Raw genomic sequence first — 27,683 nt, 5'->3', positions numbered from 1 at the left:
ATGCTGGGCCAGGAAAGGATGCTGAGCCATGAGAGGATGCTGAGCCAGGAGAGGATGCTGGGCCAGGAGAGGGATCTGGTACTTAATGAAGAGAGACTCCTGGTGCTAATGGATTCTCTCCCCTTCTGTTCTCTGCAGCGTATGTGAGAACGGGATACTGCTGTGTAAGCCAGGGGCCTGCTCCCAGTCCTGTGGCTGGTCTGCCTGGTCCCCATGGGCTGCTTGTGATCACTCCTGTGGCTCTGGAGTGAGGGCCAGGTTCAGGTGTGGAGCTGTGGCAAGAATGGAAGAGATGAGGAGAGAGGAACAGAGCAGGCTACCCTCGTGGGAAGGGCAGTGAGTGGAGGGGGAAAGGATGAGGCAGGCAGCGTACTGGGTGGGGAAGGAGGAAGATGGATACCCAGGCAAGTTTCTCTTCAGGTCCCCCACCAATCCTCCTGCTGCATTCGGAGGTACCCCATGTGAAGGTGACAGACAGGAACTGCAGGCCTGCTACACAGACTGTGGGACAGGTACTGTAAAACAGGAGCCTGCCTTCCTCTCCCCAGTTCCTTGACCTGGCTGGTCCTTCGGATAGCTAGTGAGTGAAGCTGTGCTGGAGGAGGCCAGTGTCTCCATGTCTCCTTTCCTGCCTGAACTCCAGCGCCGACAGGAACTGCAGTGGGTACTGTGGAAGGTGAGGCAGAGCCAGACAGTGGAAGCAAGACTTGTGCCCACCCATCCAAGCTGTGGTCCTGGAACTGGGCTAGGTTGGTGTGCTTTGGGGTGGAGCACTTAGGCTCTCCTGCAGACTTCCTGGTAGACTGGCTTGTGGGAACTGCAGAGGCTGGAAGAATGAGGCTGCTATGTGCTTCAGGTGCCCAGGGCAGATAAGACTCTTACAGGCAGTATAAAGGTGCCAGTTTGCCCCCTTTGCCCCAGGCTATGTCACTGCAGTGCACAGTACTTGTTATTGGTCCGTGAGGTGCATGGTTGGTGACAGGGAATGAGAGCAGGAAGCTGACCAGTCGGGTCCTGGAATCAGTGGAGAGTGAATGGTGAACTCAGACGGGTGTCACAGGAAACTGACATTTCCCACATAGAGAAATCTAGAAGAGTTGGGCTGAGGGACTGAGGATGGCGAGTGTATTGTGGGCTGTTGACTGAACCCCGGGGAAGGATGGGCATGAGCTCAGGCAGGATTCAGGGAAGGCTGTGCCCTAGGGAAGGGTGAAATGTGGAGCCACAGAATAGGGTCCTAATAACAGCCATAGGAGTAATCCTAAGCCTTCATAGCCTCTTGGTTTTTCAGACCTGACCCAGACCCCAACCCTTTGGCTGGCCTGTCTCTATACAACAGTCTTTTCTTTCAGAGATACCAGGTTGGACCACATGGACATCCTGGTCCTCCTGCTCCCGGAGCTGCCTTGTCCCTGGGGGGGACCCTGGCTGGCGGCAGCGTTCTCGGCTGTGCCCCAGCTCCAGGGATACATTCTGTCCCGGAGAAGCCACCCAGGAGGAACCCTGCAGCCCCTCTATGTGCCCAGGTACAGCCCTGCCTTCCTGGTGTGGGTAGGAACCTTAGTGGGAAAAGGAACAAAGGAATATGACCTCTTGACCTAGTCCAACCCCCAGGAAGGAGGGGAAACAGCCAACCTGGTGGATGTTCTTAAGCCACCCCATCTTGCCCCCACCCAAAGTCTCCTTAAAAATGGGAAACTTTGATATTACTTGGGATTATTCGAAATTCCTTCCTCCCCTGCCTGTGTTTTGCCACTATGGCCTCTGTCTTTTTGACAGTGACAAGTGCCTGGGGTGGATGGGCTTCCTGGTCCACCTGCTCAGCCTCCTGCAATGGCGGCATCCAGACTCGTGTGCGCAACTGCTCTGGCTCTGCTCCTGGGAACCCTGTGTGCCTAGGACCCCACACTCAGACCAGAGACTGCAACATGCATCTGTGCACAGGTGCCACATTTCCTCTACACGTTCCAGGTGGCCAGGTCCACCCTGGGTTTTGACCTTTCCAGCCTTCTCTTTTTGTTTATCTGACCTCTGACTTGAGAACATACCACAGAGAGCTAGGGAGCCTTCGGGGACTCCAGTGTCTCTCCAAGTCCTCTTTTCTTCCCACTTGCTGGGAACCAGATACTGGGCCAGACACTCTACTTGTCCCTGATAAGGGTATGTGACCTTGGGGGCAGAGCCCATTCAAAGGCAACATTCTGGGGGTGGGGAAGCAGCATCAGCCCATGAAGTCTGTTTTCTTTGCTCCCTGACCCTTTGGCCATTCCTGCTGGACCAGAGACCGATGTCCTTCTGTTTTCAAGAGCATTCATATCCAGTGGAGCCAAGCTCTGGGACAAGGAGAGGGAACTGGAGAGGACTGGTGGGGAGGGACTTCTTCACCTCTGCCCTATCAATCACTACATTCAGGCTTTTATCCTTATCAATAACTCTTGTGGCTCAGACCCTCTCTGTCTTCTCTTCTAGCCCAGTGCCCAGGGAACATGGTATTCCGTTCAGCAGGGCAGTGTCTCGAAGAAGGAGGTCCGTGCCCTCAGCTGTGCCTGGCGCAGGACCCTGGGGTGGAGTGCACTGGCTCCTGTGCTCCTGGCTGCAACTGTCCCCCTGGCCTCTTCCTGCATAATGCTAGCTGCCTGCCCCGCAGTCAGTGCCCCTGCCAGAGGCATGGGCAGCTCTATGCACCAGGAGCAGTGGTTCACCTAGACTGCAACAACTGGTAGGCTATCAGTGGAGGATGGGTGGGGACAGGACAGGGAGAGGTGGTACAAAGGAAGGAAATCCGCCCCAGAGTCAGACAGAAACGGACTCATTCGCATACTCTCTCACTGGTGTGTGTTGGGAACGATGGGGGGTTGTGGGAGGGCCGTGGGCTGAATATGCTGACCACACACCAGACATGGTTCCTGAGAAGACTGCAGTCAATGAGACACTGAATGGCTACAACACAGGTATCTACAAGAAGTGTTCGTCCAATCTGACTGTGGGAAGACTGTGTTTCAGATAGGTGGGAGTGCTGTGTGGAATGGAACTACAAACTTAAGAGGGGCTTATTTTTTAAAATATAATTTCATTCCTTGACAAACTCATATGTGCATATAATTATTTTGATCCTGTTAATCCTCACTCCTCCTCTTAACTACTTCCAGATCCACCCCAATCCCTTCTAACTTAAGGTTGTTATCTAGATACTCATGTGTAGGGAACCATCCACTGGAGAATAGTCCATGGACCGGGGGCCATGTCCTTTAAAAAATGAACTGTCCTTCTACCAGCATCCATCAGTTGTCATAGCTACCCAATTGGGTGGCTCATGAGCCCCTCTTTCTTGAATGTAATTCTTTACATAGGTCCCTTGGATTCTGTTCTTTGAAGTGCTGATTCTCAAAACTGAAACCAGGTTTTGACAGCAGAGGGCACTCTAGCACCCCACCCCCACCCCCAGCATCACCGAGCCCACTGCATTTGGGAGGGAGGGCTGAGAGTCCAAGTCAGAGCATTTACTTCATGCTATACATTTGGTGGCCCAGCTCCCTGGTCCTTAAGGCAGGTATCCAGTGCCTCAAGGGCAAGGGCTGGGTGGACTGGATTAGAGCTCACTGGGCCATCTCTTGGCAGCACCTGCATCTCTGGAGAAATGGTGTGCACCTCAGAGCACTGTCCAGGTACGTCTTTCACGTGGTGGTTAGTGCTGAGACTATGGGAGACTTTGGACCCTTCAGAAATAGCCTCCTAGGGTGTTGGGAATGTCCCAGGAAATCAAGGTCCAGAACAATTTGACCTTGTCTCAGACATCTGCCCTTTCACCTTGGCAGTGGCCTGTGGCTGGAGTCCCTGGACCCCATGGAGTCCTTGCAGCCAAAGCTGTAATGTGGGCATTCGACGACGCTTCAGAGCAGGCACTGCACCGCCAGCTGCCTTTGGGGGTGCTGAGTGCCAAGGTCCCAACCTAGATGCTGAATTCTGCAGTTTGAGGCCATGCCAAGGTGAGAGTGGGAGCCTAGGGTCCGAGACTTCCTTGAAGAACTTATTTAGGGTTCCTTCCAGAGAGAAACCAAGAACACCCCCTCAGGACCCCATGAGTTATATAAAGGACTTTCCTAAGGGTTCTAAGAGGTGGGTCCCCAGAAGCCTTGCTAGTCTATTCCCTAAGAAAGACCCTTCCTCTCTGAAGGTGCCAGGTCTCCTAGGGCAGAGGTGATCCTGCAAGTGAAGTTATATTAGATGAGAAGGAAAGGGGTGTCTTTGGATATCTGGGTTTGGGAAGGAGATGTGCTGGGTATGGAAGGTGAGACCTTTAGTGACTTGAATGTTACTCATAGGCCCTGGTGCAGCATGGGGTTCCTGGACTCCATGCTCAGTGACCTGTGGTGGTGGCTACCGAAACCGCACTCAAGGCAGTGGTCTGCACAGCCCCATTGAGTTCTCTGCCTGCAGCATGCAGCCCTGTGCAGGTGAGGGATGCCTTGAGGAGACGCTAGTTCTCATTCCCCGCAAGCTAGGACACTTCTAACACCCTGCCTACGGCAGCTCTGTCCCTTAAATAGAATGACCTCTATGGTAACCTCAGCAATTCTCAGAACCGGCGCCTCTTCCATACTAGGATCCTAGAAGGAGGCAGAGGGGGCAGGCTCTGTGCTGCCCTTTTGTCACCTGTGTCTACAGGACCAGTGCCAGGTGTGTGTCCCAAGGACCAGCAATGGCTGGACTGTGCCCAGGGTCCAGTCTCCTGTGCCCATCTCAGTACCCCTAGAGAAGCTAATCAGACCTGCCACCCTGGCTGCTACTGCCCTTCTGGAATGCTCTTGCTCGTAAGTATCCCACTGCCTGGCTTGGGACCCTGGTTTGGCAGGGAAAAGACTGCCAGGGGCCTGGACAAGGGCGCCAACAGTTTCGGACTGGAAACAAAGCCTGACACCCCTGAGAGCTGGTCTCTTGTTTAACAACATGGTGGTGGGTCAGAGAAGTGTTTTTATACATTTTACTCCTTCGAATGTGTGTCATCTTACCCACTACCAACTGTGCTGAGCACCTACTGAGTGCTCATTTTTAGACTGAGCAATCAGGTGAGTGGAATGGATAAGTAAGGCATACTCAGGGTTGCCTCCTGGTGCTGGCTAGAGACACAGCTACGTTCCTTAAGGAAAATGGTTGCAGGGGTTGCTGGAAGGTTTAAGTCACATGGTTCATACGAAAAATATATATTTCACCCAGTTGGTTTCATTTAACAGTTCGGCCTCATGCCTTGCAGTGGAAGGGGTGATTTTCTTCCTGAAGGAGAGGATCCATGTGCCCATGTGATCCTCAGCTAAGGATCTGCTCCTTCCCATTGAGGGAGGGACCTGTGTGAAGCTCTGTGGAAGGTGTCTGGGTGGCTCTTGAGAGGGACTAGGAAATTGAGTTCTGACTTTGACTAGAGCAGGCTGGAGCTAGGATGACAAAGGGCTTTTTATTCCAGAACAATGTATGTGTGCCTGCCCAGGATTGTCCCTGTGCCCACCGGGGGCGCCTTTATTCCCCAGGCAGTGCTGTGATTCTTCCATGTGAGAACTGGTAAGACCCTCCCACCCCCAGTTCTGCAGTAGCTCTGTGGTTCCTGAGGACCCAGGTATACCCATCTGCCTTTCCTCAGTAGCAGAGGATATTGGCTCCAGCTAGCCAAGTAGATGCCCATCCTTCCCCTAGCTACAACCAACCAGCCCTGCCGTCTGAACCTGTCTGAAACTTTCCAGCCACACATCCTTGTCTGTCTTCTCTCAGGGACTGGAAAAATCTCAGTGGTAGAGGGCTTGCATGGCATGTGTAAGATCAACAATTAAATCTCTAGTAATGGGAAAAAAATCATCTGTTTCTTCCCTACTCGTGTTAATTTCTATGATAGTTCTAACAAAATATACCATACCTCTCTCTCTCTCTCTCTCTCTCTCTCTCTCTCTATATATATATATATATATATATATATATATATATATATATATATATACACACACACACACACACACACACACACACACACACACATACATACACAAAGACACATAAATGCATGCATGCACACATGCATGTAAAGCGCATGCACATACAAACATACACACATGAACACCAACACACATGCACACAAACATGCACATGTTCTGGAGGTAGGGGCCTTGAAAAACAGCCATTGATGGCCACATATGACCTAGATCAAGGTGTTGACAGACCTGGTGCTTTTTGAGGGCTGAGGGAGCATTTGTTCTGACTCCTTTTTGGCACCAATCTGGCAATTTCTGGCTTACAGATAGCTGTCTTCTCCCTCCTTCCATCATCTCTCCCCTGTGTGTGTCAGCATCCAGATACCCTTTTTCTTACTAGAACACAGGCCATACTGGATTGGCTAACACCCCTCCCCCCAACCCCGCCCAACAATCTTACTATCTTGGTTACCTCTGAAAGGATCTTATCTCCAAATAAAGGTCACATTTGCAAGTTCCTGGGGCCAGAGTTTGAGCATAGTCTCTGTGAGTACCAAGTAACCCTGGGGTGCACCCAAGCCTCTGCTTTTCCTTTTAGCTCCTGTATCTCTGGGCTCATCACCAACTGCAGCTCCTGGCCTTGTGAAGAAGGTGAGAAAGGCTTCTCACTCTTCATGTGCCCTTGCTTTCCATTCCTGGCAGCCATGGGTCTGTGCTGGGGTAGGAGACAAGCCTCAGGAGAGCCAAGGCAGAAGGTGTCCTGGTACCTTCCCACATTGCATCATTTTCTTCTCTTGTTCTCTCTGTCCCCCATAAACCCCAAGACCAGCCCGAATGGTCATCCTGGACTCCATGGAGTGTGTGTTCAGCCTCTTGCAACCCTGCCCGACGCCACCGGCGCCGCTTCTGTGTCAGGCCTCCCAATACAGTACCATTCAGCTTGGTTCTGCTGACCACAGTGGCTGCCCCCACAACCCTCTGTCCAGGCCCTGAGGCTGAGGAAGAGCCATGCCTCCTGCCAGGATGTAATCGTAAGTGGCCCTTTAAGCTGATGCTTGCCCAAAGTCCTGGGTCGGGCCATCTCTGGGGCCTCACCCTTGTACCAGCAGCTTCCAGCAACTTCAAACCTTTTCACATTTCTTCCTCTGCTGCTCCCTCAGAAGCAGGGGGCTGGGGTCCTTGGAGCTCCTGGTCTGGCTGTAGTCGGAGTTGTGGAGGAGGCCTGCGGAGCCGGACTCGAGCTTGTGACGAGCCACCACCTCAGGGCCTAGGGGATTTCTGTGAGGGACCTCAGGCCCAGGGCGAGGTCTGCCAGGCTCAACCATGCCCAGGTACCTACTGAGGATGGAGTGGTCCCAGGAACAAAGAGTAGGAATCTGGGGAGCAGTCTCCAACCTACTCTCCAACCTACTCTCCAACCTATCCTGTCCTCTCAGTGGCCAACTGCAGTACCATTGAAGGGGCGAAGTACAGCCCCTGTGGCCCTCCTTGTCCCCGTTCCTGTGATGACCTTGTGGTGAGTCTGGTCCCCCTTGGTGCCCCCACATGACCTTTGGCTGTCCAGAGAAACATCTTGTGGGAAACATGTATGTTTGTGGGAGTATAGCCCTGGGTTCATGATCTCTTGCAGAGAGAAATAGGGCAGAAATCCTGGTGGAGATAGTTGAGGATTTTAGTTTACAGCAGTGTAAGCCCGCTCCATCTTGAATATGAGAGCCAGCCTTATCCAGCAGCATTTGGCTTCAGTACAGCCAGTGTTTCTAAATTAAAATGTCATTGCAAACAGTATAAACATGTGGGAGGGGGAATCATCTCACTATATCATCTTAAGTGCCATAAACATTTTGGTGTACAAGTATGTGTGTGCGTGCGTGTGTGTGTGTGTGTGTGTGTGTGTGTATGTGTGTGTGTGTGTGTGTGTGTGTGTGTGTGTGTGTGTGTGTGTGTTCTGTGTGTTTCTGAACACCTACGCAGACACTGTAGACACAGATAAAGACAAACACACATAAGGTCTCTGAATCTGTGATTCCACACTCTGGGGTAGGAAGATAGACGTGGATTAAATATTAGATATAAAAGAGCTCAGAAGATGAAGATGGCACACACACACACACACACACACACACACACACACACACACACGTACTTGGGGCTAAGGATGGCTCCAGAGAGGTGATGGGGGAGGAAGAAGGGTGCAAGAGAATTCACTTAGAATGGCATGGTCACTCCAGATAATCATGAACAAGGCCTGTTCCCAGCTCTTTCCTGCACAGCCTCCTTTGCCATCCTGGATACCTGCTCTCTGAGTGCTAGGGAGGTCTGGTCAACCCCACACTGAGTCTGCAACCCCTGAAAAATTGGGTTTCACACTTGTAGGGCCTCAGCTTTCAGATACATTCATTGGGAGCTGAGGGGTTAATCTATAGGCCTGCTCCCCACCTTCCCTTACTCAGTGGCAAGGAACTCAGTGGCCTGCTGGCTCCCTTCCTGCCTTTCATCAGTTCTTAAAAGAGAAAGTAGTTAAGTCCTGCTTTTCTTCCTCTCTGGGCACCCTTTATTCTCACAGTACTCCTTACTCGTTCCTGGGACAAGATACCTACAAAATTAAGTTCAGAAAGCAAGGGCTTCAGGTGCATTGTTAGAAAGGGGAAGCCCATTGCTTTGTGGAAGGCCTAGAGACTACAGTCTGAGGGCAGTGGTCATGTCTCGGAGAAACAAAGGAATGAGGCTTCTCCTCCCTTAGGACCCCCTCAGATGGAATGCTACCACTCACATTTAGGGTGTGGTTTTGTTTCTTTGGTGATTCTAAATCAAGTTAGCAATCAAGATTAACCTTTGTACCCACCCACCACCCTTCCATCTTGGTCTGGGATTCTTCCTAACTCTCCCCTGCAGGCTGTTTCCTGTTGACTAACCCCTGCTTGCTCTCTGCCCACTCCTCCAGCACTGTGTGTGGCACTGCCAGCCAGGCTGCTACTGTCCCCTGGGCAAGGTACTGAGTGCTGATGGGGCCATCTGCGTGCAGCCCAGTCACTGCAGCTGTCTGGACCTGCTGACCGGGAAGCGCCACCACCCAGGCACTCAGCTGATGAGGTCTGACGGCTGTAACCACTGGTGAGAGGCCATGCTGTACTCCTGGGGCAGGAGGCAGCATGCGGACAAGCGTGGCTTGTCTGGTGTCTGTGTATCTAAACCATGGGGGCTCAGACAGTGGTACACAGATACCCCCTTCCCTGGAGAAGATGTAGAACAGGCCCCATGACACCCATCTAATAGGAGGGGAAACTGAGGCAGCCAGCTCCATGTGTCTGTCAAGGGTTGAGTATTTGTTTCTGAGAAGGAGAGAACAAGGAACAGATAGGGTGTTTATTCCTGCTGCCTGCCTTCACTTATCCGGAAGTCACCTACAGTCATTACCAAATATAGCACACCTGTTGTGCTATTCCAAGAGGCCAGCTGACAGGACAGGTAGACTTCTGCAGCGTTAAGAGAATAGGAAGAAGCGGATGGACTACACCATGAAGGTGCAAAGACGGAAAGGAAGGAAGCAGAAGCCAGATGAGTTGGTGGTGGCCTAGGTCGCTCTGAACTGTCATCTTTCCCTCTGGCTCTGCTCTTACCCAGCACCTGCGTGGAGGGGAGGCTTAACTGCACAGACCTGCCCTGCCAAGGTATGTACTAGCTCGCAGGGTGGGGAAGGCATTTGGAGGGTAAGGAGAGTGATCTCAGGATTATAGCAACTGTATCCAGTGCCTACCCCCGCCATTCACAGTGTCTGGACACTGGTGTCCGTGGTCAGAGTGGACAACATGCTCCCAACCCTGCAGAGGCCAAACAAGGACCCGCTCCAGGGCCTGTGCCTGCCCTGCTCCCCAGCATGGAGGTGCCCCATGCCCCGAGGAGGCAGGGGAAACAGGGGTGCAGCATCAAATGGAGGCCTGCCCCAACCCCACTGCATGCCCAGGTGTGATGTTCCCATGAGGCCTGTGACCCTGCCCCAGAAGCCCCAAATATGTGTTCTGACCCCGATGACCTAAGGCCTCCTGGGTCTTCCAAGACAGATGATTCTGTCTCCTTGGTGCAGTGGATGGAGCCTGGAGCCTGTGGGGGCCGTGGTCTCCCTGTGATGTATGCCTGGGGCAGTCCTATCGGAACCGGGTGTGCAGCCATCCTCCTACCTCTGATGGAGGCATGCCTTGTCTTGGGGGCCATCAACAGAGTCGCCCTTGTCGGAACAGCTCCACCCTGTGTACAGGTGAAGGCTTTGGGGGTGTAAGGGAGAGTCCTTTGTAGGTCTAGAGACATGCTGCCTCAAAATACGTACGTGCCCATGGTTCTGGGTGAGGTGCCGGAGCAGGGCCAGTGTAGGTATAACAGGAGGCCCTTTCCTCTTGTGATAGCTCCTTAATGCTAACTCTTTCACTTTCTTCCTAGACTGTGGAGGGGGCCAGGATCTCTTACCCTGTGGGCAGCCATGTCCTCATTCCTGCCAAGATCTGTCCCTTGGCAGTACATGCCAGCCAGGCTCAGCAGTCTGCCAGTCTGGCTGTGGGTGTCCCCCAGGCCAGCTCTCCCAGGATGGGCTCTGTGTGTTCCCAGCTGACTGTCACTGCCACTTCCAGCCTAGAGCCATGGGTCAGTAGTACCTCCCTTCCCCCATCCCTGACAGCCCTTCCACCAGCAACCCGCTCTGCCTGGTTCTGCATCTCTACCCATCAGGCCCAGGCCCAGGCTGTAGGTTAGAAAGTAGAAGCCCTACATTTCCCATACCGTGGGCTAGTCCAGGTTAGAGAGTTTGCATCTCCTTCCTTCAGGACATGGGTAATGTTGGAAGGGGTTCTAGAATGCAGGAGTGTTAGATGAGGAGCTAGGCGAGGCCGTTCTGCAGTCTAGTCTTTACTCTTACTCCTGTGGTCTTCAGGGATTCCTGAGAATCGGAGCCGGTCAGTAGGGTCCACACTCAGCTCCTGGGAGAGTCTAGAACCTGGAGAGGTGGTGACTGGACCTTGTGATAACTGGTAAGTGGGTTTGGAGTGAGCTGTGGAACTGGACAACAGTGCCTTAGGGACCAGGCTGTTGCTGAAGCCTCTTTTCTTGTCCCCAGCACCTGTGTGGCAGGTATCCTGCAGTGCCATGAGGTACCCAGCTGCCCTGGTCCTGGAATATGGAGCTCCTGGGGACCCTGGGAGAGATGCAGTGTCCCCTGTGGGGGAGGGGAGCAGCTACGGTCCAGGCAATGTGCCCGACCCCCCTGTCCTGGACTAGCTCAGCAGAGCCGAACTTGCCACATCCACGTCTGCAAAGGTGAACCCAGCCATCCTTTACCCAATGATCCTTTAGCCTGGAGTCATATCAGGTCCCTTGAGACCCTGACTCTGAGCACCTGTAGAATCCTCTTTCTGTCCCCCATCATTTTCTTCTCTTGTTAGTTATGAGCAAGTAAAAGAGATAGCCAGATGTGGGGGGAGTCTTCGGGGAAGGGACACAGCCAGAAGGGTGGACATTATGACTTTCAGGCTGTAGACATGGTGGGCACAAAGGTAGATAATGAGGATGGGGTCAGACCCGGCACTGACTCCAGTGTTGTCTCAGAGACAGGCTGCCCAGCAGGCCGACTGTACCGGGAGTGCCAGCCCAGCGAGGGGTGCCCCTTCTCTTGTGCTCATGTCACCGGACAGGTGGCCTGCTTCTCTGAGAGCTGTGAGGAAGGGTGTCATTGTCCAGAGGGCACCTTTCAGCATCACTTGGCATGTGTCCAGGTGAGAACTCAGCTGGCCAGGAGCCAAAGCTGTGCCCACTGTCCCTGGCGTCTGACAGCTTCCTAACCCCAAGGTATCTGTGGCCTCTTAGACAATCAGTCCCCTTTGTCATGGGACCTTAAGTAGCAATCAAACCTGAGAGGCCTTTCCTGCTGGGCTCCCATAACCAGTAGCCTTATCCTCCGTGTCAGGGGCTATGGATTTTCCTTACCCCTCTCTTCCCTGTCCTGTCATTGTGGGGGAAATACCGCCATGTCTTTGCCCTACTTAGCCCTAGATCCCTGTCTTCAGCTGTGGGGACAGATGGCAGACAGGTGGTCCCTCTGCTCTGTTGAGTCCAACAGATAGATGCTCAGGGACTCCGCACCTAATCCTGGTGGCCTCTGCCAGCCAGAACCTAAGGTGTTTTCTGGCCTCATTTCCTCGACTGAGAGATTATGACACTGAGCCTGATGGAGGAAGGGCTGCTCCAAGGGCAGGAGGACACTGAACACCAGTGCTGGCTTCACACTGACATATCCAGCGTCGTCTGATTTCTGGCAGGATTCTTTCTGGCTCACTGAGACTTGGAGCCTTGGACTCCTCTGCCAGTGTCTGCCTGTGTCGCTCTAACTGTTCTGTAGAGAAAGATGGCTGACTCCTAGCTGGCCCACAGCCTAGAGGCCCTCAGTCCTGTGTATACTGGGAAATGTCTCCTGAGGCCGAGGTCTTCCCTCCTGCTACCATTCCCTATCTCTCCCCAAGTCTCACCAGAGGCTGTACACAGATACCCAGTAGGAAGCCTCTTGGGAGATGTCACTGGCTCCTTTTGTTCACCCATCCAGGAGTGCCCTTGTGAGTTGACAGTCTTGCAGCTGCAGGAGCTGGGGTTGGCTAGCACTGCCCTCAGATCCTATCCAACTCTTCTGGGAGATGGGGGCAAACCCCTTGGACCTGGAGATGAGCTGCACCCAGGCCAGGTGCTTCAAACAGTCTGTGGAAACTGGTAAGGGAACTAGGTGGGGTAGGGGCTAAGGGAGGGATTAGAGGGTGAGGATAGGGAACCCTGATCTCTGTCCTCTAGCCTGCCTGGGCTTCCTTGGCCACTTTGTCCTGTCCCCCATACCTATGCTTTCCCCAGCTCCTGTGTTCATGGGAAGCTGTCTTGCTCTGTGGAGGAATGCTCCAGAGTCCATGACAACTTTGGTCCCTGGGGCATGTGGAGCCTTTGTTCCCACTCCTGTGGTGGGCTGGGTACCCGCACCCGAACCCGCCAATGTGTGCTTCCCACACTTGTTCCTGGTGGACTGAGTTGCCGTGGGCCCCTTCAGGACCTGGAATACTGCTTCAGCCCAGAGTGCCCTGGTAAGAGAAACAGGAAAAGGCTAGGCAGACAACTGCCTGGCCAGGTATGGCGCAGCCTGTCTTTATCCTCTCCTGTATTTGTTCATTCCTGCTAGCATCTCTGGATTTCCCTTCCTTTTACTCAGTAGCTCTAGACTTTTGTTTGGCTCTCCAACCAGCACTTCTGGAGATCTTAGCAGATGCTCTACAGTATGTGTGTGCTGCTGGGAGGGAAGAGTACATTGCAGGCCCTGAAACACTTCTGAGCAAGGTGTCCTTTTACACAGGGACTGCAGGGTCCACAGTGGAGCCGGTGACAGGCCTTGCAGGTAGCCTGAGTCTCCCTGTACCTTTCCAGTATGGTTTGTCTTTGCACCTCTTCCCTCCCCATACTACTTCCTGGAAGGGTTGGAAAGCCTTGGCTGACTACTTGAAAAGTATACTAACTCTTTCTTCTACCCCTCCTTCCCACAGGTGGCTGGGGCCCATGGTCTCCATGGTCACCCTGTTCCCAGAGTTGCACAGATCCTGCTCACCCTGCATGGCGCAGCCGCACACGCCTCTGTTTGGCTAACTGTACAGTAGGGGACTCCTCACAGGAACGTCCGTGCAACCTACCCTCGTGTGCAGGTATGACTCTGAGGCTGACTCTGGGGCCCTAATTATAGCCTTCAAACAAATGATCTAAACCAATACCTAGAGCTTGACATCCAGTTCCTGTAGAACAATCCAATGATCTAATCTAATCTCAGATCTCTTGTTCACTTTACTGGCCCTAGTAGCTTCTCTGAGCTCTGCCAAGTCCTTGGTCCGTGTGTGTGTGTGTGTGTGTGTGTGTGTGTGTGTGTGTGTGTGTGTGTGTGTATGAGAGAGAGAGAGAGAGAGAGAGAGAGAGAGAGAGAGAGAGAGAGAGGCACACAGACCCAGTTGCCAAAACCACACACCCACCAGTATCAGATCCAGAGCAGGAGCCCCGGTGTGGATGAGATCACAGCTAGCCCAGGTGAGGAAACCAGAAGCTGAGCTGGGGCAGGTAGGAGCGCCCGGGACAGGTTCTGCTAGCTCTAGATCTTTCTCATCACACAGCACCGCCCCTGTGCCCTGGCCCTGGCTGTGGGTCAGGTAACTGTTTCTGGACATCCTGGACCCCATGGGAGCCTTGCTCCCGCAGCTGTGGGGTGGGCCAGCAGCGTCGGCTTAGAGCATATCACCCTCCTGGGCCTAGTGGACACTGGTGCCCTGACATCCTGACTGGGTATCAGGAGCGCCGCTTCTGCAACCTTCGTGCTTGTCCAGGTGAGAAGAGCTAAGGACAAAGAGTACCCTGCTTCAAGCTCCTCTGTGCCCCTGCCCCTTCCTGAGGAGCTCTGATGCCTTCGTGATCATGCCGCAGTCATCTCCTGGCTCATGGGATAGGTGGGGCCCTATGTCTGAGCCAAGCCCTGGTAGAACTATTGTCTTTTCAATAGTGCCTGGGGGCTGGTCCCACTGGAGTCCCTGGTCCTGGTGTGATCGAAGCTGTGGAGGAGGCCGATCCTTGAGGAGCAGAAGCTGTTCAAGCCCACCACCCAAGAATGGGGGAGCATCCTGTGTTGGGGAGAGGCACCATGTCCGGTCCTGCAATCCCATGCCCTGTGGTACTGCCGTGGTGACAGCTACTTCTTGCCTACTGAGCTAATTTCACAAAGCTCTCTCCACCCCCACCTCTGACTTCATTTCCACTGTACCCATGGGATAGAAAAGGAAGCAGGCTGTTACTTTGGTGGCTACTAAGGAAAATAGAGATGTTCAGGGGAGGGATGGCTAGATCTGGGTACTGGACTGGGACAGCCTATGTGTATCTGGGTCCTTTGTGGCTGAGGCTGAGATGCAAAGATCTACCACCTACCTGGCTCACCACTAGAGCATCTTCCCAGCCTTGTCTGCCCTCTTAATTGCTGGAGGACCACTTAGCCCAGGCAGCATTTCTGAGAGCTTGCAGTGTGGTGTCAAGGGTATATATGGTGCGCCCAGGTGTAAAGTGAACCAGAGACTTTAATTGAGCCCTCCCTCTCCTTCTTCCTCCTTCCACTCTTAGGTTCAACCCTTCCCTTTAATGTTCCCAGCCCTAAGGGGCTTGGTTACTCCAAGATCTATTTGTCAGGAGATCCCCATTTACCTCTGCCTCACCCTTCACACACCTTCAGACAAGGGCATGTACCATTAGGTAAGAATGTTAGCTTCTGAGATGTACAAATGCAGTCTAGCTTCATGAACACGGATTGGATGACCAGGTTTGTTCTGAGACTTACTGGAAGTGGGTGGAGCTCTCTGTGCACTTAGAATAATTTAACTCCAGGGCTCTGCCAAGCCCCCAGTGTTTCATTTCATACAATATGGGGTTGGGGTGCAAGGGGAATAGACTCTGGAGCCTCTAGGAGTCACTGATAGGAAAGAGAGTGGTTATCTTAGCTTGGCTTTTATTGCTGTGAAGAGACACCATGACCACAGCAACTCTTACACAGAAAAACATTTAACTGGGGCTGGCTTACAGTTTTAGAGGTTTAATCCATTATAATCATGATGGAAAACGTGGAATCTACAGGCAGACTTGGTGCCAGAGGAGCTGAGAGTTCTGTATCTTGATCCACAAGGCAGCGGAAGGGGACCGGATTCAACACTGGGAGGATCTTGAGCATAGGAGACCTCAAAGCCTGCCCCCACAGTGACACACTTTCTCCAACAAGGCCACATCTACCCCACCAAGGCCACACTTCCTAATAGTGTCATTCTCCATGGACTAAGCATTCAAACACATGAGTCTATGGGGACTATTTCTATTCAAACCACCACAAGGGTCTTGGGGCACCCATCTATTCTTGACACTGGGCTTATTCCCTACAGAGGAAGGCTGCCCAGCAGGCATGGAGATGGTGAGCTGTGCCAATCACTGCCCCTACAGCTGCTCAGACCTGCAGGAGGGAGTCATGTGTCAGCAGGACCAGGACTGCCAGTTGGGCTGTCGCTGCTCTGAAGGTACATGCTAGAGATCTTTCTGGCACCTCAGGGTAGCTCAGTGGGAGGGCAGGTGTGGTCTAGATACCAACATCAATCTGCTGCCTTCCCACAGGGTTTCTGGAGCAGGATGGAGGCTGTGTGCCAGTTGGGCACTGTGAGTGCACGGATGCCCAGGGCCGAAGCTGGGCCCCAGGGAGTGAGCATCAGGATGCCTGCAACAACTGTTCCTGTCAGGCTGGGCAACTCTCCTGTACTACTCAGCCCTGCCCACCTCCTGCCCACTGTGCCTGGAGCCACTGGTCTGCCTGGAGTTCCTGCAGTCACTCATGTGGACCTTACGGGCAACGGAGTCGCTTTAGGTACAGGCCTGGGTGACAAGTGTCTCCTGCCTGGTATGTCCTCTCTGACAGAATTCATGGTACTTCCTGGTTTCATCAGTGACTTCTCCATCCTGTGCTCTGACCGCCTACTTTGAGCTGGTCACCTGGGCCTTTCCTTGGCTACCACCATGCTCACCCTGGAGATTTTGTAGGGCATTCATTGTCTGCTATCCTCTCCTACCACCTTTGCCCCTGGCCCTGTCCAGGTCCTCCACATCAGGCTCCTGGGCCCTGGAGTGTCAGAAGGAGCAGTCACAGAGCCAGCCTTGCCCTGAGGCCCCCTGCCCACCCCTGTGCCTACATGAAGCCCACCTTCATGTTCTGGGGGACAACTGGCTGCATGGAGAATGCCAGCAGTGGTAAGTACAGTTCAGGAAAGGGTGACCCGCTGTCTGGACAGCAAGACCCTGAATCGAGGCTCTTTTCTAGTTCCTGCACCCCAGAGGGAGTGATCTGCAAAGACAGTGACTGTGCAGGTTTGGGTTTCATCCTGTCCCCCACCCCCTCAGCACCCCCTTCCTGGCCTTATGTCTTGCAGCTCATCTCTTCAATGTCCTCTGTCCACCCCCCTATACACACACAGTACCACCCTCCGTGCTGCAAAGATCTCAACCTAACTTCGGAGTCTTCACTATTCCCCTCTCCCCACCTCACTACTCTGACCTCTCCTTGCCCGCTTACAGTGCCCGGAGGCTGGACACTGTGGTCCTCCTGGTCCTCCTGCTCTGTCTCATGTGGAGGAGGAAGCCAGGTTCGCACTCGATCCTGCATGGTGCCAGCCCCTCAGCATGGGAGACTATCTTGCCAGGGTCCAGATACTCAGACGCAGCACTGCGAGCAGCAGCAGTGCCTGCAGCTTCCAGAGATCTGCTCCTGGGGACCATGGGGACCCTGTTCCCGCAGCTGCGGCACAGGTCTGGCCTCCCGCTCTGGATCCTGTTCCTGTCTACTGACCAAAGAGGACTCAGAGTGTAATGACACACTCTCAGGCCTGGACACCCAGGCCTGCTACCCAGGGCCCTGCCAGGGTGAGTTGTTCCTAGAAAGTTCAGGAAATAAATGTCTGCCCACGCTAGATTATCTCTCTGAAATGTCCACAGAAACTTGCTTTATTCCCTTCAGAGCCCTTTGCCATGTGCTCTCTTTGCTAACTTTGAGAGAATCCACCCAGCAGGGCCTTTCAGAACCCATGACTTCCTCTCTCCTTTTTCCAGCTAAGGAGGGGAGGGGTGTGAGCACAGGGGAAGATGTGGGACCCCCAGCCCACATCCCTGCCCATCTCTAGAGGACTGCATGTGGAGTGACTGGAGCACCTGGACACGATGCTCCTGTAAAGTCCTGGTGCAGCAGCGTTACCGACATCAGGTGCCAGCACCTGGCCAGGCTGGAGAGGGCACCCTTTGCACCCGTCTGGATGGCCACTTCCGACCTTGTGCCATTAGCAACTGCTCAGGTAGGGCCCAGGAATGAGAGCTCACGAAGCTGAGTGGGAACAGGGTCAGTACAAATCAGCCCGGGGTTTGCACTGACCCTTGCCCTGAGAACGGCCATGCTTGCTCTGTCCCACCCACTAGCTACCTTTCTCACTGTGGTTTCCCACTTGACAGCTGGGCTTTATCCCCTCGAGGTGCCTTAGACACAGGTTATCTCGCCTGGCTTCTGTTGAAGCTGTCCCTCATCTTGTCCCTTTGTGCCCCACCTTCCAGTCCCTGGAGTACCCACCACAATTCTGACTCCCACAGTCCCTCCTCCTTGCAGCTTCCTGGATCTCGGGGGCCCAACCATTCTAATTCTTCTGGGGGCACATGAGCTAAGTGTAAGCCAATGGAAAGGTTGGGGACAATAGTCTTGACAGGCCAAAGGACAGTCTTGCACTGTCTGTCACCAAGTGACCTCTCAGCTGGGACCATGTCGCATGTGCTCTGTTTCGTGGGAAATGGTGCCCACAGGCTGTCTCTCCACCAACATTCCTCCCTCTTCTCCAGAGGATAGCTGCCCACCTCCCTTTGAGTTCCAGTCTTGTGGCTCCCCCTGTGCTGGGCTCTGTGTCACACATCTTAGCCATCGGCTCTGCCAGGACCTGCCACCTTGCCAGCCTGGCTGCTACTGCCCCAAGGTGAGTTCTAAAAGATGGTGAAGCACTCAAGAAGGGAGTGGTCTGCCCAACCCCCAACCCAGCTCCCCTTTCTAGGGTGCTTTCCCATAGGGAGCACATCTCTTCTATGCTGGAACCTCGTCCCACCTTGTCACCATACACATGTGCACTGCAAGAGGCCAGCAGGGTGCAGGACACATAGGTAACAGTGGTCTCCTCTTGATCCCAAGTTGTCCTGTTTTTTTCTTCTGCACAGGGCCTGCTGGAGCAGGCTGGAGGCTGTATTCTCCCAGAGCAGTGTAACTGCTGGCATACCTCAGGAGAGGGAGTTAGGGTGACCCTGGCCCCTGGGGACCGCCTGCAGCTGGGCTGTAAGGAATGGTGAGTAACAGGGAAAAGAGGGGCAGAAATGGGGGGTAAGGGCACCCTGACCAAGCAGACGCCAAACTGAGAGCAAGCGACCCCAAGATACCCAACTTTAAAGCTCTTTCATCTTGCTCTAGAGCACCCAGCTCTCAGGTTGATGAGCCATACATGGCTTAGCAGATTCCTATCTCCAAAAGTCCACCCTGATGTATCTGTCCCTCCTACAGTGTATGCCAGAGTGGGGAGCTGCAGTGTTCCAGCCAAGGGTGTGAAGGTAATCCTGACCTTAGGAGACCTGTCCCTGCCATCCCAGGGCTCGGGGACTTCAGGACATGGAGCTTGCATTGCTAAGGCCAGGAAAGTCCTAGACAAATAGTACCCTGTCCTGCCCTGACACCTTTTTCTGGTCTTTCCTATTGGTCACGACCCTGAACTCTTCCTGCCTGCCCACTGGGCTATCTGGGTTGAACATTTCCTGAGATCAGCACAAACCCTTTGCCCTTCTAGGTCTTCTGCCTCTGACTGGATGGTCAGAGTGGTCACCTTGTGGGCCCTGCCTGCCCCAAAGTGCCCTATCCCCTGCCTCCAGGACTGCCCTGGAGGTGCACTGGCCTCTGAACACATCAGGCCTCCCTCCAACCTCAATCACTCTGCTGGCTTCAGAGCAGTACCGGCACCGCCTCTGCTTGGACCCTGAGACAGGGCAGCCCTGGGCAGGTGATCCTGCCCTCTGCACTGTGCCTCTCAGCCAGCAACGCCTCTGCCCTGACCCTGGAGCCTGCAATGGTAAAGGAGGGATACAGACCAGCAGGCTGGATGGGTCTGGCATGCTAGGAGCAGGGAGTTGTCCAGATGGGGCCAGTCACAGGTTCATTCCAGTTGTTAGGAGTGAGGCAACCTGCTAAGCCTCCTGTTGCTTGCCTCCAGCCCCCCCCCCCCCCCCCGCCCCCGGATTTGAGACTTGATGGAATAACAGTAGCAGTTGAGAAAAACACAAAGGGGCTGTGAAGGGACTCAGGGCATTTTTTTTTTCAGGGGGGAGGAAACAAGGCCTGAGGCAGGTAGGACCTGATCCACTGATTTCCATTTTAATTTTTCCTTCCCAGACACATGCCATTGGGGACCTTGGGGACCTTGGAGCCCCTGCCAAGTGCCCTGCAGTGGAGGATTCAAGCTGCGCTGGAGAGAGGCCAGGGACACCTCTGTGGGACAATGCCATGGACCTTGGGCTCAAACACAAAGCTGCAATATGGGATCTTGCCCAGGTAAGCAGTACCCCAGCATCCCAAGGGTATGGAGACTGGAACATTGGAAATGGCCCCTGATGGGGATTGGTGCCTCTGCCCTGGTAGTTAATAGTGGAAGAGAGTGTATGCTGGCGTGGGATGGGCAAGAGTGCCCCCAGTACACACTTGTACTTCTGGACCCCAGGGGAGAGCTGTGAGACCAGGGACACTGTGTTTACACTTGATTGTGCCAACCAATGCCCTCGAAGCTGTGCTGACCTCTGGGATGGTGTTCAGTGTCTACAGGGACCCTGCAGCCCAGGTACCTGGCCTGGGGAATCTGGGTTGTCCAGACTCTCTTCACTATAGGAGTAGGGGTAGGGTAAGGAAAAGGTCAGGCTATTGATCATGACAGGGCAAAAGTCCTTGAATCACTGCCAGCAACCACTGCGTCCCTCCTAGTGACTTTATCAAAACCTGCAGGGTTGCCAGCTGTGTTGACACGTATCTGTCACTGTGTGTCATCTGAGAGCCTAGGGCAGGAGGATTGCTATGAGTTTAAGGCCAGCCTAGGTTATGCACCAAGATTCTGTCTCAAAACAGTGTGCTGTATAGAGGTGTCTCCCATACATGACCAGAGGCGAGACCAGCTTTAGATTCAGTCTAGCTGCTGAAGGGATCCACTGTGTAAACCTTGTCCCAAACGTAGGATTTTATAACCTTTTTATTAGACGTATTGATTTTGTACAAGGTCACATCTTTACAATGCACACACTATACTTTTCCCCTTCCCCCTATTCCTTTTTCTTCACCCTCCCAGCTTCCTTCCTGACCCCTTTCCTAACAGTAAATCGCCCTCCCACACTTTCATGTCTTTTTAAAACATTGACTCTTGCTTGCCTCTCGCAGGCTGCCGATGTCCCCCTGGTCAGCTAGTGCAGGATGGACACTGTGTGCCCATCTCCTCTTGCCGCTGTGGCCTGCCCAGTGCCAATGCCTCATGGGAGCTGGCCCCCGCACAGGTGGTCCAGCTGGACTGCCATAATTGGTATGTTGCCAAACCAGGCTAAGGGTTTTGGATGGTGGCATGGGGCAGGTCAAGGCCATAGGCAATGCTGGGGAATGAAAGCTGTTTTTCACACTTGGGGCCTGAGCCCTTGGATGTGCACATTGTCCATAGCACATGCATCAATGGGACCCTGATGTGTCCATACTCCGAGTGTCCAGTTCTGGGACCTTGGTCAGCCTGGAGTGAGTGCTCAGCTATCTGTGGTGGGGGCACCATGGCGCGCCACAGGAGCTGTGAGGAGCATCCTGACAGTGTACCATGCCAGGCCCTGGATATGCAGCAGTGGCAAGAGTGTAACCTGCAAGCCTGCCCTGGTGAGTGCCTTGGGCTTGAGGTTGCACAGCCCTGTAGGCAGAATGTTTTGTATGCTGTGTAAAGTTTACCCTTGCTTAGGTTATTCAAATGCTGATTCTCTGCCCCCCCCCCCCGAATCTAGTTCAAACGGGACATGACTTTGTAATGCTTACGCCAAGATGGAAGTTGTTCTTACAGAGTATTCTCTGCCTTGTCAATAAATTCGGATCACCTAATGGCGGCACAGAATAGTGAATAGGGAAGGATGTCTACCGCAGAGGAATGAGAGAGGGAGATGGGGAGAGCAGGAAGATGGGAGAATTGGAACCATGGAGAAGGGTCTGAAGGGCCAGATCAATATTAATATGTAGGTATCATGGGATGAGGCTGGGGGTAGCCAGATTAGCACAGGAGGTAAAGGTACATCATTGAATTGTTCGGCTATTGAGGTGCAGTTTTGAATAAATCTCATTTCTTTTGTGTGGTTATTGGGGAATAGCATAAGGTAAAGAAATACAGCCTCTTTATTAATTCACCCTCTGTATTTATATTAAGGATAATTCATTTACACCGTGCTCCTTCTTTGCTGGCCCTGTGCAGTAGGAGTAGGCAGAAGAGACCCTCTGTAACCTGCAAGTACCCTTCTCACTGCCTATGTGTGTTTCTCAGAGTGCCCACCTGGGCAGGTGCTCAGTACCTGTGCCACGTTGTGCCCAAGCTTCTGCTCCCACTTGTGGCCTGGCACCATCTGTATGCGGGAACCCTGCCAGCTTGGCTGCGGCTGCCCTGGGGGACAGGTGAGTCTGGCCTCTGGGTTCTGGTTTCTGTTGGGGAGAAAATGGAGGAAGATGCAGTCGGGAAGGAGTGAGGCCAGATCCACATGTAACTGAACCTGTCTGCTCAGCTGCTACACAACGGCACGTGCATTCCCCCTGCGGCCTGTCCCTGCACCCAGCTTTCCCTACCCTGGGGCCTCACCCTACCCTTGGAAGAGCAGGCCCGGGAGCTGCCGTCAGGGACTGTGCTCACTTGGAACTGCACACAATGGTGAGGTCCTTGAGCATGGGTGGAGGGCAGGGTTGTTGAGAGTGGGGTGAGGAAGAGGGACAGGGGGCCTCTGAGCAATTGCTTCTGTCTTCTTAGCACCTGTCAAGGTGGAGTCTTCATCTGCTCCCATTCGGACTGTCAGGGTGAGACATGGCCATCCTTGTCCCTCCAAAGTCAAGACTCTGCCCAGGGAAAGAGGGTCCTATTTACAACCCAAGCTAAGCTACTTGCTTCTTGTCCCATGAACCTCTTCCCTGCCCTGAGGCCAAGCACTCCCTACTCTGCAATCCCAGAGAATCTTGTGTGCCTTTTCTACTGGTGGTGGTATTTGCTAGTACAGTACATGTGTACGGAGCCAGGCTCAGTGAGGCCAGGAAGTAAATGGTGCTTCCTGCTGAGGTCCAAGAGGGTGAGAGGAATGGAGGAGTCTAGCTTGGGAAACCCTAGATCCTCAGCATTCAACTTCTGGGCTGCCCACTTTTGCCACACTGGGATCTGTAGATTCAGGCATAGGTTTTGCAAGTTTTGAAGCACCAAACCCGGCTGCTGAACGAAGGTGGGCCAGCCACCAGAACGAGTAAAGACAGGATACTATGCCTGAGTTCCTGGCCAGCAGGATGTGACAGGGTACTGGAAGTGCAGAGGTAAGGTGGGCAGAATTGGTTATAGAGGGAGAGCTGTCTGGGCCCAGTGTTTGCTGAATGGGTTAGAGGCAGAGGCATAGCTCATAGATGGCATTTAGAGCCAGGAGGAGGCATAGGTCAGGTAAAGTACCCGAGGCAGGTCTAGCGGGGTGGGCGATCTAGGTTGGACCCAGAGCTGACAGACAGCAAGTGCATTGTCTTTCTGCAGAGTGCCCTCCTGGGGAAGTATGGCAGCTTGGGAAACTGGGGCCTTGTGAGAAGACATGCCCAGAAATAAACACGACACAGGCTTGGAGCAACTGCACCGAGGCACATGTTCCAGGCTGTGTGTGTCAGCTGGGGCACTTCCGCAGCCAGACAGGTCTCTGTGTCCCCAAAGACCGCTGTGAATGTTGGCACCGTGGGAGCTCCCATTTGGTGAGACAACAGCCACTTTTCTTGGCCAAGGACTCCCCACCTACTGACCTATAGCGTACCTCTTTAGACTCCATACTCCCAGCCCTGTGGTAGCAGGCAGGCTCTGCCTTCTCAGGACCCAGCTGGCCCTATGTTGAAATGCCCCCTGCTCCTGGCCAGACTCCAGTCCTGGACCATTGCTCTGGCTGAAATTCCCAGGCTGGATTTAGAACTGAGATGTTAGCATGGAAATCCCAGGGGACAGCTCAAAGATTAAAGCACGTATTGCTCTTGCAGAGGATTTGAGTTTATTTTCCAGAGCCCACATCTGTTGGCTTACAACCATCTATAACTTCAGCTCCAGGGGATCTGAGCCCTCTTCTGGTCTACACACACACACACACACACACACACACACACACACACACACAAGTTTAAAGATAAGGATAAAATCTTTTTAAAAAAAGAAAAGAAAATCTGAGCGCGACCAACTAGAGCGTTTCCCACCTGCAGCCTGGATCCGCGTGGCAGGAGGCCTGTGAGAGCTGCCGCTGTCTCCATGGGAACAGTGTTTGCACTCAGCACTGCCCAGAACTCAGCTGTGCTCAGGTACTCTGTGACTCTGTAGCCCTCTTGGCAGGCCCCTAGTACCTTCCATATGTGGCTGGCCTTGGGAGTCTCTGGGCAGACAGTTGAGGTGATGACATGTCCTCCAGTGTGAATTGTGGGTGGCTCTCCGTAGGGTGAAGTGATTGTGCAGGAGCCAGGGAGCTGTTGTCCCATTTGTCAACAGGACACTCTGGATACAGAGGGTAAGGGAACCTGTATAATGCCTTTCCCTGGTCTGAACATTATGCCCAACCTGCGATGCTCCCACCTTCGCCGGGCTTGCCTGCATGGGGATCATAGTGGCTTCCTCATCCCAAGCTCTGCCCTAAAGTGCCCCGTACCCCAGCACACCTCAGTCATAGCCTCTTCTTCCGACTACTCCCCCACCTCCAGAGGAAGAGCCAGTCTCCTGCAGGCATCTCACAGAACTCAGAAACCTCACCAAGGGCCCCTGCCACCTGGAGCAGGTAGAAGTGAGCTACTGCAGTGGACTCTGCAGGTCCAGCACCAATGTCATGACTGAGGTGAGCTAGGGGCTGTTGTAAAGTTCCATGGGGCAGGTCAGCCATGGACTCTGGGGTTTGACACTATCTGAGGACCTGGGAAAAAGCCAGAGAACATGAGGAGCATCGTGTACTCTCATAGAGCCAACAGAACTGGAACTGTGGAGGGTCAGAGCCCTTTTCCAAGGTCGTGGTATACATATCCCCAGAGTATGTCTCTCAGCCATACTGTGTCCTTCTGAGACAATAAGCCAAGATGGCATCACATTCACTGCAGGAGGGTAGCCAGTGTTGGCCTTTTATAGATAGCTCTCCTGGGCTTCCCCTGTAATGTCTGCACCTGAGCAAGCCCAGAATCAAGTTCTTGATGCTTGCTCCCCTTGGACCTAGCTTCACCCCATGACTTCCTTAGCTTCCAACCTGGAAAGTTATAACTTGGGCCACTGGCAACCCTTGACTGAAGGCCAGATCCTGACCCCTAGCCCCTCACATCCAGTCTTCAGTCCATTCCCTTCTGCTTTCACCGAACTGGGCTAGTTAGTGCTGGAAGACAGTGGTGCTTTCTCTCTGGTTCCCAGAGATGCAGCCTCTCAGTCCCGGGCTGTGGTGCTGCTGAACTGAGCGTCCCTGCCCTCCTGGGGACGCTTTCTCAAAACACATTTGGACAGAATAATGAAAGAGAAAAGGAACAGTTAGGAGATGATAACCTTTGTCATTTTGAACTTGAATGGTTGTCTGGAAGAGTTATTAGCTATTACGAAGATTGCAGGTAAATGAAGTCACTCTTGAGTTGGGCAGGAGGGTCTGCTCTAGGAGGATCCTAACTGCACTTAGCGCTTGCTAGCAGTTTCATGCTTGGCTAGCCCGTTTCCATCTAGACGCCGTTAGGGTGGAAGCCACATCCTTACCCTGATGCATCCATTTATTGAGTGTTCAAATGTGCTGGGGTTGGAGTGAAGAAAATAGTCTTCTTAAGGAAGGGAGCTTGGGAGGCCAAGCTACCATGGGAGTCCAGGACCGCTGGAATTCAGCCCCTCCTGTGGAAGGGAAGGGAAAGGCCAGGCGAAGGGAGGAAAACTCCATTTGGTTCCCTACATACTAAACCTGCCTCTCTTGCCCAGGAACCCTACCTGCAGAGCCAGTGTGACTGCTGTAGCTACAGACTGGATCCGGACAGCCCTGTGCGGATCCTCAACCTCCTTTGCCCTGATGGCCACACAGAGCCAGTGGTGTTGCCCGTGATTCACAGCTGCCAGTGCAGTGCCTGTCAGGGTGGGTCTGGCCTAGGGGGAGAGGGCAGGGCTCCTGGTGGGCAGGGCTTCATAAGACCAGCTGAGGCCAGGTTAGAGTTCACCTTAAGGAGGCTTTAGATACATGCACAGTGCATGGTCTTCCTTCCTTGGGTTTTGCCAGTCCGCTCTGATCCTTTCCCCTCCTCAACATTCTGCTTATTCCCTTCCTAATTACACGTAAACTTGGTTCACATCTCAGTCTTCCACTGAGGTCAGTACCCATGATGCCATCCCTTAAATGGGCCTGACATTTACACGGGCTTGCAGGGGGGGCTCTGGAAGGGCATGCATGTGAAGTACACGGTTAAATTAGGCATTTGAAGTGTACTATTGCCAAGTGTGGGGCAGATGCAGAGGACGGACCACACCGTAACCTAGGTGAGGGCTGGAGATGGTTGTACTTCCTTCAGGCAGCTCTATCTCCTCCACTGCTGATGCCCTGCCCCATCTTGTCTCACTTGACCATGCTGCCTCTCAACTGCCCCATCTCAAAATTCTGTCTGCAGGTGGTGATTTCTCAAAGCACTGACAGGCTCCTCAGGACGTAGACACTGTTGTCTCCTTTGTGACCACAGGGCTTGGTGGCACTCCCCACTTTCCTCAGTGCCGAGTTAAGTGCCTAAGCTGTGAACCATGCTCTGTCATTAGCACATACCAAATAAAGTGATGCTGACAAACTATTGTGTGGCCTCTATTCCTGGTACCCACAGGGGATTGGAGGGAGAGTTCGGTCAGCCTGGACCTGAGCAGCACTTCTGCTGGGCCCACCAGACATTTGTCATGGTGCTCACTCTGTCTCTGCCCCAGCAGTAGGACAGGGTTGACTCTAAAGTCTGAAGAGCTGTGTTAGACATGAGTGTCCCAGTGTGAGTCCAACACAACAGAATTCTGGAACATTCAAGCAATTCTCCTCTTGACAGTTTTTAGTGAACTGTAATTTATATGGAAAGAAACTCCTCCCACCCCTCCTCTTTCTCTGTGTGTGTATATACAAGTGTGTGATTTTCAAGACATGGTCTCCCTGCGTAACTATGGCTGGCTTACTACATAGACCAGAATGGCCTTAAACTCAATAGAAATCGACCTTCGTGCCTCCTGAGTACTTGGATTACTGGTGGGAGGTGCCACACCCAGCCTGAAATTCTTACAATTTAACTTTAAACTTTAATCACTTTAGAAGAAAATAATTAAAGTTATACAAACATCACCTCCATTCAGCTTTAGAACATTTCCCTTGTTCCCAGCCCACTTCTACATCTAGCCCCAGGGCAAGCACTAATCTGCTTTTCATCTCAACAGAATTGTCCTTTCTGGACATTTCAAGTAAAGACCTGGTCTCCTTCAGTTAACCTGGTGTTGCTTTTTCTATTATGCATAAAGTTATTATGAAGTTTTGCGCAAGTCTTTGTGTGGCCTTTTAAACTTTTTTTATTCCCAGCACCTATATGGAAAGTGGGCTGGATGGTCCTCACTTATAACTCCAGCACTGGGAGTACAGAGATAGTATATCTATTGTCGGCCAGCCAGTCCTGCAGAAAAGCCAGCTCCAGGACCAGTGAGAGACCCTGTTTAGTTAGGGTTTTATTGCTGTGAACACACACCATGACCAAGGCAACTTTTATAAGGACAACATTTATTTGGGGCTGGCTTACAGGTTCAGAGGTTCAGTCCGTTATCATCAAGGCGGGAACATGGCAGCATCCAGGCAGGCATGGTGCAGGAGGAGGTG

At 53.1% G+C, this 27,683-nt stretch overlaps 1 protein-coding gene across 1 annotated transcript in view; it reads left to right on the top strand.

The window, feature by feature from the left end:
• LOC308432603 (SCO-spondin) overlaps positions 1–26,542 on the top strand; it is a gene marked incomplete at its 5' end in the record, with an annotated part of 52,778 nt that extends 26,236 nt beyond the window's left edge. Inside the window, 51 exons of the mRNA XM_080932382.1 lie at positions 139–264; positions 421–512; positions 1,353–1,526; positions 1,780–1,944; positions 2,470–2,719; positions 3,619–3,665; positions 3,816–3,986; positions 4,323–4,454; positions 4,666–4,811; positions 5,459–5,553; positions 6,553–6,605; positions 6,779–6,985; positions 7,115–7,285; positions 7,391–7,470; positions 8,899–9,068; positions 9,579–9,625; positions 9,727–9,918; positions 10,039–10,209; positions 10,389–10,589; positions 10,876–10,972; positions 11,059–11,258; positions 11,553–11,713; positions 12,538–12,698; positions 12,834–13,057; positions 13,324–13,365; positions 13,511–13,666; positions 14,123–14,332; positions 14,506–14,673; positions 15,920–16,051; positions 16,146–16,392; positions 16,620–16,772; positions 16,843–16,889; positions 17,097–17,441; positions 17,699–17,866; positions 18,399–18,529; positions 18,765–18,889; positions 19,102–19,148; positions 19,382–19,660; positions 19,981–20,139; positions 20,306–20,422; positions 21,010–21,148; positions 21,281–21,483; positions 22,133–22,260; positions 22,368–22,510; positions 22,607–22,653; positions 23,363–23,571; positions 24,064–24,159; positions 24,293–24,362; positions 24,553–24,683; positions 25,784–25,934; positions 26,461–26,542. Of these exons, the coding sequence (XP_080788508.1) occupies positions 139–264; positions 421–512; positions 1,353–1,526; positions 1,780–1,944; positions 2,470–2,719; positions 3,619–3,665; positions 3,816–3,986; positions 4,323–4,454; positions 4,666–4,811; positions 5,459–5,553; positions 6,553–6,605; positions 6,779–6,985; positions 7,115–7,285; positions 7,391–7,470; positions 8,899–9,068; positions 9,579–9,625; positions 9,727–9,918; positions 10,039–10,209; positions 10,389–10,589; positions 10,876–10,972; positions 11,059–11,258; positions 11,553–11,713; positions 12,538–12,698; positions 12,834–13,057; positions 13,324–13,365; positions 13,511–13,666; positions 14,123–14,332; positions 14,506–14,673; positions 15,920–16,051; positions 16,146–16,392; positions 16,620–16,772; positions 16,843–16,889; positions 17,097–17,441; positions 17,699–17,866; positions 18,399–18,529; positions 18,765–18,889; positions 19,102–19,148; positions 19,382–19,660; positions 19,981–20,139; positions 20,306–20,422; positions 21,010–21,148; positions 21,281–21,483; positions 22,133–22,260; positions 22,368–22,510; positions 22,607–22,653; positions 23,363–23,571; positions 24,064–24,159; positions 24,293–24,362; positions 24,553–24,683; positions 25,784–25,934; positions 26,461–26,483 (7,399 nt within the window). The 3' untranslated portion in view covers positions 26,484–26,542. The remainder of the gene's footprint in view (positions 1–138; positions 265–420; positions 513–1,352; positions 1,527–1,779; positions 1,945–2,469; positions 2,720–3,618; positions 3,666–3,815; positions 3,987–4,322; positions 4,455–4,665; positions 4,812–5,458; positions 5,554–6,552; positions 6,606–6,778; positions 6,986–7,114; positions 7,286–7,390; positions 7,471–8,898; positions 9,069–9,578; positions 9,626–9,726; positions 9,919–10,038; positions 10,210–10,388; positions 10,590–10,875; positions 10,973–11,058; positions 11,259–11,552; positions 11,714–12,537; positions 12,699–12,833; positions 13,058–13,323; positions 13,366–13,510; positions 13,667–14,122; positions 14,333–14,505; positions 14,674–15,919; positions 16,052–16,145; positions 16,393–16,619; positions 16,773–16,842; positions 16,890–17,096; positions 17,442–17,698; positions 17,867–18,398; positions 18,530–18,764; positions 18,890–19,101; positions 19,149–19,381; positions 19,661–19,980; positions 20,140–20,305; positions 20,423–21,009; positions 21,149–21,280; positions 21,484–22,132; positions 22,261–22,367; positions 22,511–22,606; positions 22,654–23,362; positions 23,572–24,063; positions 24,160–24,292; positions 24,363–24,552; positions 24,684–25,783; positions 25,935–26,460) is intronic.
• Between the last annotated feature and the right edge of the window lie 1,141 nt (positions 26,543–27,683).

Source organism: Micromys minutus (genome assembly GCF_963924665.1).
Source record: "Micromys minutus genome assembly, chromosome: 18".
NCBI lineage: Eukaryota > Metazoa > Chordata > Mammalia > Rodentia > Muridae > Micromys > Micromys minutus.
This window is presented reverse-complemented; position numbering and strand designations above follow the sequence as displayed.